The sequence below is a fragment of the Canis aureus genome, chromosome 16 (genome assembly GCF_053574225.1).
Source record: "Canis aureus isolate CA01 chromosome 16, VMU_Caureus_v.1.0, whole genome shotgun sequence".
Classification (NCBI taxonomy): domain Eukaryota; kingdom Metazoa; phylum Chordata; class Mammalia; order Carnivora; family Canidae; genus Canis; species Canis aureus.
This window is the reverse complement of record NC_135626.1, coordinates 5982974-5998565: the sequence shown is the minus strand read 5'-3', so window position 1 is coordinate 5998565 and position 15592 is coordinate 5982974. Positions and strand designations below refer to the sequence as shown.

Here is a 15592-nt window from a genome sequence, read left to right as displayed (position 1 = left end):
CCCAACATGGGGTCCCCGCATCTACAACATCAGCACCACCAGGGAACTTGGTAGAGGTGCAAATCTTTAGACCTCACCCTGGACCTACTGAGCCAGAAACCCTGGGATGGGGCTCAGCAACCTGTGTTTTAGCAAGTTCTCCAGATGATTCAGACGTACTTGAAAGTTTGGGACCATCCAAACTTTAGTCCCCAGGCCATCAGGGAGGGGCCTTGGAGGGCAAATCTAGTCATGCCTAGTTTTGCAGAGGAGAAAACTGAAGGATTTTACTGCAAGGAGAAGCACTTGGCTCACGTGGCACAATTAAGTGATAGAGGTGAAACTGGAAGTTAGATTATCTGTTTCCAGGGCGACCCACTCCCTTCTGACTCAGGCAGACCTCCCAAGTCCACCCTTATCCACTCTGTCACTGTCTGGAGGGTCACTGTGATGCCAGCAACCATCAGCTCAGTGTTCCCTCTGTGCCAGGCAGCAAGCTCACCTGCAGGAGAGAGCTCAGTGAAGCCTAACAATGTCCAGTCAGCTTGGCATCAGTGCTGACCCCATTTTACAGAGCAGAAAACTGAGGCTAGAGAAGGCTCAGGACACTTGCCCAAGGTCATAGAAAGGACAGAGACAACTCAAACCAGCTTTCTCTGCCCGGGGTGGGGGGGTGTCCATGCTGGGGCTAGCAGAAGCACCGGGGCTTGCAGAGACTGCCACCATCCAGGGAGGGCTCTCTTCCTTAGCATCTACAAGTCAGCTGAGAAACCAGAAGGGAGACAGAAATCCTCCTTGAATAGGCAAAACAGTTGGGAAACAGCCAATGCCCCAAAGCTACTGCCATTTACTCAGAGGAAAGCCCCTTGTCTCTTGGTTTGCAAACAAATGTACCAACTTTGGGGGGTGGGCAGAGCAAATTAGAAGCCGTCCACAAGAGGGAGGTGCCGGAGACACGGTTCCTGCCCACCGGCCCCCATCCTCACTCTCTTCCTTTCTCTGTTACCAGTGTGTCTCCCAAGCAGGGGAGGTGCCTCAGGCGAGGCTTCCCAACTGGGCACACAAAGAAACCCAGAGTATTTGCGCAGCATCTGATTAACCGGGAGAGTATTGGGAGATACTTGGAAGACTTGATGAAAACTTTCTAACACCTGCTTCCTAATACATTAGGATTAGAAACCATAGTGTAACATATTAGGGAAGGTATTAAAGTTCAGATTTGTATAAAACCTCCAAATAAAACATTATACCCATTATAAAGCAGACACAAGAGGCCACATACTACATGAGTCCAACTGTTGGACAGTTTGAAGCAACACAGCCATGAGGACAGAAAACGGATCTGTGGTTTCCAGGGGCTGGTGTGGGGGAATTCGTGGAATATGTTCCATATCGTCATTGTTGCAGTGGTGACAGGGCTGTTTACGTTTGTCAAAAATCATCAAAGTCCAGGCGCCTGGGTGGCTCAGAGGTTGAGCGGCTGCCTTAGGCTCAGGGCATGATCCTGGGTGGGGAATGGAGTCCTGCATAGGGCTCCCTGCAGGGAGCTTGCTTCTTTCTCCCTCTGCCTGTATCTCTGCCTCTCTCCCTCCCTCTCTCTCTCTCTCTCTCTCTGTGTGTGTGTGTCTCTCATGAATAAATAAATAAATCTTTAAAAAAGAATCATCACGGATCCCTGGGTGGCGCAACGGTTTAGCGCCTGCCTTTGGCCCAGGGCGCGATCCTGGAGACCCGGGATCGAATCCCACATCGGGCTCCTGGTGCATGGAGCCTGCTTCTCCCTTTGCCTATGTCTCTGCCTCTCTCTCTCTCTCTGTGTGTGTGTGACTATCATAAATAAATAAAAATTTTAAAAATAAAAATAAATAAATAAATAAATAAATAATCATCAAAGCCAGTTTCTCTGTGTGTTTAATTTAGAGGGAGTTTCCAGAGCTGGCAATTACTCTGAAATGACCTGGGGTGGTTTTGCTCAGAAAGTCAGGCCTCACCCACAACCTACTGAAGCAGAACCCAGTTGGGGAGAAGCAGGAGGGGGCAGTAATGTGTATTTTAATAAGCTTGCCAGGTGAGGGAGGGGGTTGTGCGCTGTGTGGTTTGGGGCCAGGGCTCTTGGGTCAGGACAAGATTCTCAGCCTCTGTCTTCAGCCCAGATCTGAACCTTGAATCCCAGGCTCATACATCCAACAACCTGACATCTGCACCTGGATCCTGCCCACCCGCCCCCAGCCAGCCCTCACCCCATAGTCTTCTCCATTCCTCCCGGGCCCCAAACTTCGACATCATCCTCATTTCCTCTCTTTTGCTTGTCTGTTGTTTACTTTTTATTTCACAGCTTAACACTTGTGTCCATCTGGACTGGGAGGGGGATAAGGAAAATGTGGAACCCAAAGATCTATTGTGAGAGAATGAAGACCACAGGACATTCATTGCAGGCAGATGGGGAGATAAAGCACAAGCCAATTTATTAGCATGTCCGCGGACAGCACTGGACACTTTGCTGATCTTGCCATTCTTGGATCCAAAGCACTCCATGGCTTCTGTGTCCTCTTTCACTTTGCCCAAGACCATGGGCTCACCCTCCAGCCACTTGGGCTTGGCAGCACAGATGAAAAACTGGGTACCATTTGTGTTGGGCTCAGCATGGGCCATGGATGAGGTGCCAGGACCTGTGTGCTTCAGGATAAAATTCTCATCATCGAACTTCTCCCTGTAGATGCTGCCAGTGCCATCATGGTGTGTGACGTCACTGCCCTGGCACAGAAATCCCCGAATCCTTCTGGGGAGCAGGAGCCAAATCCTTCTGCCCCCAGTTCTCAGAGCATGCAAGTTTTCTGCTGTCTCGGAAAATTTGTATACAAACAGCTGGAAGGAGGTGTAGCCCAACAGCTCAAGAACGTGGTGGGGTTGGGGCATCTGGTGGCTCAGTCAGTTAAGTGTCTGCCTTCGGCTCAGGTCATGATCTCAGAGTCCTGGGGTAGAGCCCTGCGTTGGGCTCCCTGCTCAGCAGGGAGTCTGCTTCTCCCTCTCCCTTTGCCCCTCTCCCTACTCATGCACGTGCTCTCTCTCAAATAAATACAACCTAAAAAATAAAATACAGTGGGGTTGACCATGGCTAGGCAGCACAAGAAAGCTCTGGCTGGTGGTGTCAGCATCTGCAAAACCTCCTATCCTGCTCTAGAAATTTTGCTGGCTCTCCTTCTCACTGCCTCACTGCTAGTGAACACCCTGGTAGGAGGCATCACTGTGTCACACCTGGATTATTACAATGGGCTCTAACTTGTCTCCTTGTTTCTCCCCTGGACCAACCTGCAGTTTAGTCTCAGTACAGTAGCCAGGCTCATCATGTTAAAGTAAGTTCGACCATGTCATTTCTTGGCCTCAAACCCTTTAGGGGCTCCCTGTTGCTGAGTAAAAGCCAGAATGACCTCTAAGGTCCTCCTTGCTCTGGCCCCAACCATGGCTCCATCACCTCCAGGCCCTCCAGGCCTTGCTCACTCTGCTCCAGTCACACTGGCCTCCTTGCCGTCTTTTGAACCTGCCAGTCCTGCTCCTGCCTGAGGACTTTTGCTTTTCTGTTCCCTTGGTCTGGAATGGGCTTCCTTCAGATATCCCCACAGCTTGTCCCCTCACCTCTGAATCTTTGTTCAGATGTTAACTTCTCAGACCATACTTGATGATGTCTCCTCCCTTGTTTTACTCTACAGCACCTGCCACACTAATATTTACTCATTGGGGCAGCCCCGGGTGGCTCAGTAGTTTAGTGCCATCTTCAGCCCAGGTTGTGATCCTGGAGACCTGGGATCGAGTCCTTGTATGGAGCCTGCTTCTCCCTCTGTGTTTCTGCCTCTCTCTCTATCTCTCTCTCTCTCTGTGTGTGTGTGTCTCATGAATAAATAAATACAATCTTTAAAAAAATATTTACTCATATATTTATGTCTATTTTCTTCCTACAATGTCAACCACACCAGGTCAGGGATCTTTGGGGGCACTTTCATTCAGTACTGTATCCCTGATGCCTAAACCTGGCCCATAGGAACAGGGCTCAATAAATGACTGTTTCAATGAACGAAGGTGACACCTGAAGCTTGGAGAGAAGGGACTTGCTCAAGGTCATAGCCATCTGGAATTAAATGGCTTTCACTCTCTGAATTAACACAGCACCTCCCCCACCCCCACCTCCCCCAGCCCCCCAAAAGTTTTGACCCTTCTCACAGCCATGACATGTCCCGGGACCAAAGCCAGGACAACTGGACCTCATCCCCAGGACAGAACCAAGGGCTAGCCCAGCCTCTGGAGGTGCCTGTCCAACTCGGCCTGGGCTTATATAACCAAGTCAAGGGGCTGACATGGCAGAGTGGGCTCCTCTGAGGAAGGAAACCTAGACATGCCAGGGCCACAGTCTTGTGCTGGTGGAAGCCCAGGCAGCCACAGCCAAGGCGAGGAGCCAGCTCCCTACCCCTCCAGCTGCCTGAGTGCAAGCACTGGAGACAATTGCTGGGCTCAGAAGCCTGACCCTATGGACGGGTGATGGAGAGGAAGGCCAGCAGTTCCCAAGCAGGAGAGCAGAAGATGGTGCAGCTGCTGTAGGTAGTGCAGCAGCACTGGGGGCAGATTCCAAAGGCCCCAGGCTCCCTTCCGCTCCCTTCTGCCTCGCGGGCCCCACACCAGGCAGAGGGTGCCCTGGCCCCCACGAAGACCATGTTCTGCTTTCTTTCGCCCTCTGGTGGCTACATGGGTTAGGGCCAGAGGGGAGTCTTGGATCTATAATACCCGACCCCCCGGGATGGAGCAGAGCCAGAGGGACAGAGGAGAGAAGAAGGCAGAGGGAGAAGGGAGCAGAGACCTCGACACAGCCTGGAAGGGGAGAGAAAACTGAGGCGCACGGGGCTGGGGCCCTCACCTAGAGCTCATCCCAGGGCTAGGGGTGGAGGCCGTGCTGCGCGCAAGCGAAGATTCAAAGGGGAGGGGGCTTGGCAGCCCTGAGTCTGGGCTCACCCTGCCAGGCAAGGTGAGGCTGGTGATGCCTAGGACAGTCCCAAAGGGTGAGCATTCACTGTGGGCTGGGCTCTGGGCCAGACTATACTATACCCATCCGGCCCATGACATGCTTCTCTCCCACGTCCACATCACCACCAAGCCGACTAAGACCCAGGGAGGGATGGGATCCACCCAAAGTCACCTAGCAAGGAGGTGGTGATGCCAGGCTGCCCGCCCCTCTCTGTCTTGCCAACTGGTCATCTGTAGATCAGGAGCCCTTCCTTCCCAGACCTTGTGACACACACAGAGGCTCATCCAGGAGTTAAAAATATAAAGTGCAAATACCAGCTGGCTTTTATTGAGGGCCTATTATGTGCTGGGCATTAGGTCTGCAAGGGTCCTCCTCCCCCCTCCCTGCACATCCCACTGGCCAGGGGAGAGGATGGGTCCCAGCAGGTGAGACCCAGGTATTGACTGGGGAGGGGCTGAGGTGGAGGTAGAAGGTGATGGAGAGGCCCCAGCAGTTGGGTCCATGGGGAGGACAGGGATCCAGGTGTCTATCCAGCTTGAAACTGAAGGCTGGGGAGCCCCCCCTTCCCTTGACCCCAGGCCCTGAGTTAGGCTGGGCAGGGTGAGAGGGCCTGAGAGCCCTGCCCTTTCTCTACATGACCTTCAGGGAGGGGAGCCATCTCTGAGTGGTTTCTCCCGATGTGAGACGGGGCCAGAGGGCAGAGTAGCTGTGCCTAAGGTGACAGTTGGGTCTCTATGGGGCCTGTGGCTCCTGGCGGCGGTTCTTAGCACCATCTCCAACTCTGCTCCCTGGCCAGCTGCAGCCTGCTCCTGGACACTTCTCTGGAGTCACCTGGACCTGGTGGGACAGAAGAGGCAAGAGGACAGGAATAGAAAGAACTAGAGTCGGATATCCAGAGGCAGAGAGAGAAAAAGACACAGAGAAGGTCAGAGACAGAGATAGAGAGCTTGAGGTAGAGACAATGCAGGGAGCCAGAGACAGGCAAGGAGAGCCAGAGGGGGGAGGAGAGAAGGCAGGGGGAGAAGGGAACACAGAGACCCCGACACAGCCTGGAAGGGGAGAGAAAACCAAGGCACATGGGGCTTGCACCCTCACCTAGAGCTCATCCCGGGGCTGAGGGTGGAGGCTGTGCCCACTGCTGCCAGCCAGGTCCAGGCGGGGGCCACGCAGGGTCTTGTGAGAGCCACTCCAGCTGATGATGCGGCCGCTGTCATCGTCCCAGGGCGAGGATGTTTCCGTGTCGCTGAGCCACTCAGCGTCCCCTGCGTAGTGGGTGGGCGCCGCGAGCAAGGGCCGTGCGGAGAAGGCACGCAGGTCCCGAGGCCAGAAGTGTGCCTTGTACTGCTCACTGTGAGGCAGAAAGAAGGCTCAGGAGGGCTGAGGTGGGTCTCCTCCAGCCACACTGCACGCCTGCCTGGAGCTGGGCATCTCACCTGCCTGCAGCACCTCCCTGCCTTCCCCCTCAAGACCTCACAGCAAATGCAAGGAGCAGAGTCTCTACTCCTCTCATTTAACAGATGGAGAAACTGAGGCTCAGAACATGGAAGTGGCTTGATTAAGAACCACATGGGCATAAAAAAAAAAAAAAAAAAAAAAAACACGGGCAGCACAGAATGGACACCTAGGTTGGTCTAACTCCGGGGCCAGGAGGGCTATGCCTCCATGACCTTGAGGAAGTGACTCAGCCTCCATCTCCCCAGATGCTCAGCAAGGGGACTTAATGCTTGAGACTGGGCTCCTGGGATGAGCTGACCCTGCCCGGCCCCCATCTGACACTCACTTGGGGTGCTGGTCAAACATGATGGGCAGGAACTCGTCCACAGGCAGCATTCGGTGCAGCGGCTGGGAGGCCAGCAACTTGCGAGCACCCGCCAGGCTCAAGACGTATGCCAGGGTCCAGTAGGAGTACCCAGCCACCACCAGGTGTGGCAGCCCCTCCACAGCTGCCTCCTCTTCAGGGTTCACCTGTTTGCGACCGAGGTAGCTACCGTGACACCAAGGGAAAACCAGAGTCACTGCAGGTCCCAGGGTGTCAGAGGACCCCTTCCCCAATCACATCCCACAGGCCAGGCTCAGGGGAAGGACTGGGCAGGGCCCCAGCAGGAGGCAGAGCCCCAGAGGCCTCCCCTCTCTTCCCTCCAACCCCCCAGAGCCGCAGGCTGCCTACATTAGGTCCCATGGCAGTTTCTCTGCCTCCACTTCTTCCATCAGCCGCTCCAGTCGCCCCCTGAAGTTGCTCTCAAAGCGCACGTCATCCTCAAACACCAAGATGCGGGCCAGGCGCCTGGCAACCACCTGTGGTACGGGGATGGGGGGGTGTGGGGGGGGACACAACACAGGGGGATGGCTCTTTATTTTTTTTTTTTTTAAGATTTTATTTATTTATTCATGAGAGACACAGAGAGAGAGAGGCAGAGACACAGGCAGAGAGAGAAGCAGGCTCCATGCAGGGAGCCCGATGTGGGACTCAATCCCTGGACTCTGGGACACTTAAGTAGAGCTTCTGGGCAGAGTAAAACAGTGGGGGCAAAGGCCCTGGAGCAGACAGGAGCTGTGTGTTCTGGGGTGGGAAGAAGAGGCCTGGGGCTTGGCCCAGAAGCCTCAGCTCAGGGTTGGGGGGGGTTGTGAGTGCCTGTGAGAGGTCACTGCCTGGACCCTGCTGGAGGGATCAGGGGACTGGCCCTCCAAGGGGCGGGCGCCCCTCCAGGAGGCAGCACCCAGACCCACTCCTTGTTTTATGTTCTACTGTAGCTAAAATATATGCACGTGAGCTTATATTGCTGTTTATCTTCTACTGTCTTTGAACAGATAGAAGGATGCCTTTCATTTCAGTTTACTGAGCTGATTTCTTTTTTTTTTTTTAAGATTTTATGAATTTATGCATGAGAGACACAGAAAGAGAGAGAGGCAGAGACATAGGCAGAGGGAGAAGCAGGCTCCATGCAGGGAGTCCGATGTGGGACTCGATTCCAGGACCCCATGATCATGCCCTGAGCACTTAAGTGTCCCTGATGGTGAGGCCCAGCCTAACCCCACCCCAGGCCAGGAATCCAGGCTAATCCACACTCTAGGATAGCCTGAACATTTCTCCTCTATGGGCAAGCTTGGTTCTTCCCTGGTTTTTGTGACCTGCTCTGGTCCCTGAGCCCCAAAAGAGCCAGAGAGGCCTTTTTATTGTTCACCTCTAGTCTCAGAGCAGAAGATCTCCTAGAGTACAGGATGAGCTCTGTAGAGACTACAAAATGAATATGGTATAGGGTTGAACACACAGGAAGTTTAAAGCTGCTGGCGCTGGTGGCGCAGCGGTTTGGCACCCCCTGCAGCCTGGGGTGTGATCCTGGAGACCCGGGATCAAGTCCCCCATATCGGGCCCCCTGCATGGAGCCTGCTTCTGCCTCTGTCTGTGTCTCTGCCTCTCTCTCTCTGTGTCTATGAATAAATAAATAAATAAATAAATAATCTTTTTTTTAAAAAAAAAAAAAAAGAAAAGCTCACATTAAAAAAAAATAAAGCTGCTGGCTGGGATGCTCGGGTGGCTCAGATAATTAAGCGTCTGCCTTCGGCTTGGGTCACGATCCCAGAGTCCTGGGATCGAGCCCCACATCGGGCTCCCTGTTTAGTGGGGAGTCTCCTCCCTCCCTCTGCTCCTCCCCCTACTCATGCTCTCTCACTCACTCTCTCACAGAAGTAAACACAGTCTTTAATATATATAGAACCTGGGTGGCTCAGTGGTTGAGCATCTATCTGCCTTTGGCTCAGGTCATGATCCCGGGGTTCTGGGATAGAGTCCCACATTGGGCTCCCCACAAGGAGCCTGCTTCTCCCTCTGCCTATATCTTTGCTTCTCCCTGTGTCTCTCATGAATAAATAAAATCTTTTTTAAAAATTTTAAAAAGCTGCTGGCTAGGTCTTCATTAATATATTCATTTACCCATTGGCTCCCTTGGGCACTGAGCACAGAGCAGTGAATGGGGTGGCCTCTGCTCTCCCTCTGGTAGGGGGGTTCTGGGGGCCAAAGGGGCGAGGTCCTCACCTCTTCCCAGATGGAGTAGTGGCTGAGGAAGCAGCCCACCTCGCCCTTGGTCAGTGTGCGGCCCGAGTAGGGGTCCTGGTAGCCAGGGAGGAGGTCTACACCGAGGCTCCTCATGAGGCTGCTGTTGAGTGTCCTGAAGGAAACAGGTATCATGGGGCTAGGGGTGACTGCCAGCGACCCACCCAGGGGCTCCAGGCCTATGCCTGTTGGGGGCAGTCACACTGGAGTATTGTTGGAAGGTGTGAGCTTTGTTACGGTTTCATGCGGCCTGAAGACACTGGGGACAACTGGGGGAACCAGAGCCACCGGAGGCAGGGGTGTACGCCCAGGGAGAGAATAGGAGCATGGGGACATGGGCAGCCGTCTGAGGGGCATGCTCCCCAGAAAGAATGTGGGGGACATGGCACATGCTTCCAAGAAAAGGATGGACATCCTGCCGTCAACAGGGCTGAGGTCACAAGCGGCCAATAGCCATGGGCAAGTGTAGCCCTGTGACTTCTGGCTCCCCAGGTTTACCTGACTGCCACCCTCACCCATCCGGGACCTAAGTCCAAGACAGAGAAGAGTAAGCCCAATAATAGTAAAGAAATAAAGACACCTAACCTCTGGAATGCTTACTATGTGTCAGGCCCTGGCTAAATCCTCATGGAGCCCTTCTAAGTCCTAAGAGGAAGGCACAAGTATCTGCCACTCGCACAGCAGGGCTGGGAGGTGGCAGTGACTCATCAGAGGTCACCCAGCTGGTAAGTGGCAGAGCTGGAATGCAAGCCTCAGGGCTTCAGATGCCAGTGGCCTTAACCACTGTGCTCTCCTCCCTCTGGTAGGCCAATGAGGGGCCATCCTGTCCTGTTTCAATCTGCCCTGGGACTCTCTAAGACAGAATTACCCAGGCCCTGTTTGAGCACCTCCTGGGAGCACCAAACTCACTCAACTCATTTGTCTGCTTTCCCCATTCCTAGGGGGCTCCAGTGGACCATGCTGCTCCCCCAGCTGCCCAGGGCCCCGCCCCAGGGAGCCTCACCGGCCATCCACAGCATCCACCACCCGCCCAGACACCTCCATCTCCCAGAGTGAGCTTAGCATGCGCTCACGGCGGTCGGGCCGGCGGGCCAGGCTGATGACGAACACCTGGGGGAGGAGACAGGGAAGGTAGGTGCAGGAGGAGTGGGCATCTTAGGAGGGGAGAGCCCACCTACCTCCTGACCCCAAACATGTGAGCTGAGGGAACCTACCTCATCAAACCCCATCTTGCTGGGTCTCTTTGGGGGCCGGGACACATGAGCTGAGGCCCACATTGGGGGCCCATCCACTGCAGAGGGAAGTGCCCACCAGTCAGGAATCCCTACTGGCTCTCGTCAGCAGTGACCCTAGAGTCCTAGCATCCCCCTCCAACACCCAGAAGGAAGGGGCCCTCAGAGATCACAGAATCCACCTGCCTCTATCGCAGAGATGGGGACACTGAGGCTCAGTGGGGGGAAAGGACTTGCCCAGAGTCAGGAAATCAGTTAGAGGTGAGGCTGGGACCCCAAGCCCACTGCCTAGTCAGGTCCGGGGCCTGGGAGAAGGGGCGCAGGGGGCAGCTGGGAACAGTGGCAGCAGGCTAGCACCCTGGCCCTCACCTAGCGCTTCCAAGATCAGGTGGATGAAGTTGACCTTCTCGTCCTCCAGCCCCTGGTGGGGTTTCACAGGCACATTCATGTACCCGTAACGGTGCTCATTGCACACATGGATCGTAACCCCTGTGGAGAGAGGCCCAGGGAGTGCTGGAGTAAGGGGCAGGGCTCTTGGAACCCAAGGCAGGTGTCCTCTCTGGGACTCAGCGTTCCGGCTATGGGGTTGGACAGAGAATGGGCTCGATTCAAACAATATCTAAGGGGCCTTTCTGCCGAGATGGTTTATTCATTCAACAGATGTGCCTAGAGCAACAACTGGGTGCTGGAGAAGGGTGGTGAGTAAGACAGAGCCCCGTCCCTGGAGGATCACGGGAAGGGAGGAGCAAGCAAACTCCCACCTGCCATTCCTGCCCCCCCTCCTGTCTGAACTCAGCACCATCACCCACTGTGAGCAACTCCACACCCTCTCCCACCTCTCTGTGCTGCCCTCCACCCACCAGCCAGAGTGGCCTTTTCTATTTCTTCAATATTTGTCCACTTTATTGTCATTAGTTCTCTCCCCTTTATCTCCTATAGACTGTGAACTCTCGAGCAATAGGCATGCAGTATCTACTTAAAAGTCAAGCCCATGCCCAGCATGGAGCACAGGGCCTGATCCAGAGCAGGGCCTCAGTAGCTGGGTGCTTGGAAGCCTGAAAGATGGAGTCGAAACTCCACTGATAAAATTCCTTCAAATTGCTGGCCAGGTTCCAGAGGCTGACACCCGAAGAAGTGGTAGCAATGAAAAAAACAAAAAAAACAACAAAAAAAAAAACAAGGGAACACTTCTCATGGACTCTCCATGCGTTTGTTTCCCATTCACTCACCTTTTGCACTTGATACGATTTTTTTTTTTTTTTTGTCTTGCACATCTGCAGCAGACTTCACCAATACCTCTTGCACAAAAAAACTAATTACAACACTTTCCCCTCTGGCCACTGTAGGCACGCTGCTTGCTCAGGTGCGACACTTCTGAAATACATCGTTACTTCTCATTCTCCCTGAATTAGCCTGTTCAGTCCTCCCAAGATCCTCTTCCCAACACTGGGGGTCTCTATCTCACTCTTATCTCTATTCCTCAGGACTTAGATTTAGCCAGCCCCGCCCAGCCCAACCCAAACACTTTCTAGTAATTTTCTTTCTTTCTTTCATTTTTTTTTTTTTAGTAATTTTCATCTTAAAAATAACACCAACACCAGAGTGTTCTTTTCAGTGTGCAAAGCCAATTGCTCTGATGGCTGGCCCAATGTTCTCAGGCTAAAGACCAGAAGCTTGCTGGCCAGCTCCACATAGGCTGGCTCCTGCCTACCTTTCCTGCTTCAGTCTGTGCCACACCTCGCTTCCCTCACTTACTGTGTCCCTATCACTTGCCTTCTTATGTTCCGAGACCACAGGGCCTTTGTACCTGCTGGTCCTGTTGCCTAAAATGCTCTTTCTTGCTCTTGTTAGTGCTTTCCCATACTTCAGGTCTCAGCCTCAAAGTTCACACCATCCAAGAAGCCTTCCCTGACAGATCTACTCTGGTCTAAGCTCCCTTAGCATCTGGAATGAAGAAGCATTTCTTCCTATCATGGTTGTGATTGGACACTGATTTGTGTGATCCTTGTACTGACTGGACTGGAAGTTCCAGGAAGGCAGAAACCACCTGAGTTTACTCACCACTGTCTTCTCAGTGCCTGGCACATGGTAGATGTTCCATAAATATTTGCCAAATACATTAAGGAATACATTAAAGTGCCATGACGGAGAGCCAGAAGAAGGGCATTTAGCTTTCCGGGGTAGTAGGCTCAAGAAAAGCTATGACCCAGACAAGCAAGAGTTTCACAGGATGGACTGGAAACTGAGGAAGGGTATGCAAAGCAGAGGGAACAGCATGTGCAAAGACCTAGAAACCCTCAGGAATGCTCATGGAGAGCTTGTCCTCACCAACAGCCTGGCAGGCATAAGCGAAGACGATGATATCATCGAAGGGCCAGCTGTAGTTGGGATGCGGGGGGTAGAAGGCGAGCTGGGCTGCCCCCTCAGTCCGCAGGGATACCAAGAAGGTGGAATGGACCATGGGGACTTGGAAGCAGCCCCGGCGCTGGCGATTCTTGGTGGGGAAGTAGTCGGCGGTGCGGCGGTAGTAACCCTGGGGAAAGGGGTTGCTCTGAACTATGATGGCGCCCCTCTGTCCCCAGAACACTGCTCCCCTGCGATAACCCGCACCCCAAGGTTTCCATCCTCAGCCTTACCTGGGGGGTTATCCCACACCAGAAATTGGAGTAGTAAGTCTGAGAGTCCAGCATTGGGGCCACCACAGGCAGCCCCTGGTCTATCAGAAGCCTCAGTGTCTGGTTGTTGGTCAGAATGTTGTCTGTATCTGCAAACTTTTGGGAAGGGGTTGTCACAGATGCCAGCCTTGTCTGGGCTGTACCCCCAAGAAGTCACTGAGTGGGATCCCTCTAGATGGTCAGAGATCCCACATGTATCCTGGGATCCAATGGGGTTCTGTTAGAAAGTTCTAACCCATAAACCAGTAGGTCTGTTTCTGGACCAAGGATCTAGTCTGGAGCACTGGCCCTGCGATCAGGACCAGAGAGTAGACTCGAGTTGCTGATCTAAGAGCTTGATTCTAGATCTGACTTAGGGAGTAAAGCCAAAGACCTACTCTGAGTTCTAGTCTGGGGAACCAAGCTCAGTTTATACTCTGGGCTCTAGCCCAGGAACTTAGGCTCAGTATTCAACCTGCAATCTGTCTCAGGGATCCAGGCTTCATAGCTAATCTGAGCTCAAGCATAGGGATCTAAGCTCAATATCAGTCTGGATTCTGACCCAGTTTGCTAGCTGAAGAGTCCAGCCTACAGGCAGTTAAGTCACACTGAGATTTCTGTCAGGGACAGATACCACCTATGAGAAACCTCATCCTAGCCAGGCTTTCTTACCAGGATATAATCAGCCCCCCAGTCCCTGGCAAAGGTCAGGGCTTCCTGTTTCAACTCCATCAGAAACTGGTGCCTTTCTTTGGTCCAATGCTTGGGACCCTCTTCATCTGGGTAGGACCTGAGAGGGTAAAGAGATGAGAAGTTCCCAGGGGGCAGGTGCATGTGGTCCCCCTCTCTGCAGGGCAGCGGACAGAGCCCTGGGCTGGAGGTGGTGGTTCAGGGCTGCAGCTGTTGCCCACTTTCCCAAGAACCTTTCCCCTCAATCTCCACCTGGGCTCCCCCTCGGGCCTCCAGACCACAGTTGCATAGTCATCACCCACAGCAGCTAGCCACTCCTGCAGCATCTCCGTGGTGTTGTCTGTGTTGTGGTCTGTGGCACACCTGGGGACATGGGAGGAAGAAGGGTGAGGGGGAGGTGCACAGCCACAAAAGGGCCAAACCCCAAGGTGGCCTTGACCCCTGGAGCACCAACCCCTGTGAGGCTGGACATTTGGGTGCTGCAGGGGAGGGAGGTGTGCTACAAAGTTAGGCAAGCACCGGGGGCCCAGTCACAAGTCCCGTCCATCTCTAGGCTTCACTTTCTCCCTCCGTAAGTATAAGGTGGGCTGAGACAGCAGAACATGAATGCACGTGAAAGACAAAGTCCCTCAGCTTTGAGGAACACACCAGCCACGCACCCTGGACACCTTCCTTCCTTGCCAGGACACCACAGGTCAGTCCCTTCCCCTCTCCGAGTCAGGACTGGACCGAAGAGATGCTGTTTGCCTCTGCCTGAAAGTTGTAATAAGGACCAAACCCTACTCGAAACATCCCTGAGAAGTGCTGATGGGCCTGAGCTCTGCTGCCACAGAGCAGACCCGCTCCTCTGCAGAAGGGGCTCCCAAGACAGAGGGCGGGTGCAGAGGGCTTAGCCAAGATCCCAAGTTCTAGGTGATACTGCCCCTTTAAGCCAATTCCCCAGAAGTGAAGACTAACTACGTGTCAAGTCTTGTAGGGGTGGGAACTAACTAACTCCCAAACTGTGGTAATTGTGGGCAGCCTCCCCAGGCCACGGCTCAGGCCAGGGCTCAGGCCACGGCTCAGGCCACGGCTCCACCCCCCGCCCAACTTTGGTGTGTTGTGGGGGTTAGTTTGTCAATCCTCTCAATTTATCCCCAGCCTCAGCCTGGGACTCCTCCCTGTTCTGGCTCCCACAGACCAGGGCCTCTGATCCCAGCGTACCCTGTGGGGACACCCAGCAGGGAGGCTCTAGGGGAGGGGCTCTGCCCTTGGCTGGCAGGACCCTGACCTTCCACAGGGAGGCTGGAAACAGCCCAGAGAAGGAAGAGCAGGTCTGACCCCCTCTGCAGAGAAGCATGGAGCCAGACAGCACACTCACCTGCTCCCCGGAACCCCCAGTTCTGCTGATCTCTGCCACGTGGGGACCCAGGGCACGCCAGCTGCTCGGCCTGCTGCCCTCCAGCTAGGTCAAGGCAACCAGAGGGCCCAGGGGGAAGGAGGGGGTCTTCGGCTTGGGCTCTGAGGCTAGGGCAAGAGGACCCGACTTAAAGCCAGAGGAGGTCCCCAGAGAAGGAGTAAGAGCCGGGGTGAGTGTTCCGGCGTCAACCTAAGGCCTCGGAGGTCACCCTGCAGGCCCTACAGGGCCTGTCTGCCGGGGGAGGGGCCCGTCTGGGTGGTGTCTGGACTGAGCGGATGGGGCCATCGGGGGCGGCGTTCTCCGTGGGGCCGGGGGTACACGCCCAGGGGGTGCCAGTGCGCGGTGTCTCTCACCAGAGGGCCAGCCTGGCCCGGGGGTAGTCCAGCCGCTCCAGCGCGCCCAGGTAGTGGGGCAGCGAGTGCTCGGCATTGCGGGCCAGGATGGTAAGGACCACGGCGGGCAGCGGCGGCTCCACGGCGCCCGCAGCCGGGAGCCACGGCCCCAGCAGGAGCAGCAGCCGGAGCAGCCGCGCGGCGGGGGCGACAGGCATGGCTGGCGCTCGGGCGGCGGCCGCGG

The 15592-nt window shown here is 54.6% G+C and overlaps 1 protein-coding gene across 4 annotated transcripts; it reads right to left on the bottom strand.

Moving 5' to 3' along the window:
• Positions 1-5290: 5290 nt before the first annotated feature.
• On the bottom strand, positions 5291-15586 carry CERCAM (cerebral endothelial cell adhesion molecule). 4 transcript variants are annotated; one of them, XM_077850879.1, is made up of 15 exons: positions 15370-15586; positions 14978-15123; positions 14277-14370; positions 13870-13980; positions 13600-13717; positions 12910-13044; positions 12602-12806; positions 10643-10762; positions 10256-10332; positions 10045-10151; positions 9024-9156; positions 7158-7285; positions 6771-6974; positions 6086-6338; positions 5291-5827 (listed from the first exon to the last, which is right to left on the bottom strand). In XM_077850879.1, the coding sequence occupies exons 1-14, from the start codon at positions 15564-15566 to the stop codon at positions 6086-6088; spliced, it is 2028 nt and encodes a 675-aa protein (XP_077707005.1). In that variant the 5' UTR covers positions 15567-15586; the 3' UTR covers positions 5291-5827. The 4 variants fall into 4 exon arrangements, with proteins under 4 accessions (XP_077707005.1, XP_077707006.1, XP_077707008.1 ...); XM_077850880.1 differs by lacking the exon at positions 14277-14370 and having other exon boundaries at positions 14978-15061; positions 15370-15585; XM_077850882.1 differs by lacking the exon at positions 14978-15123 and having other exon boundaries at positions 15370-15484.
• Between the last annotated feature and the right edge of the window lie 6 nt (positions 15587-15592).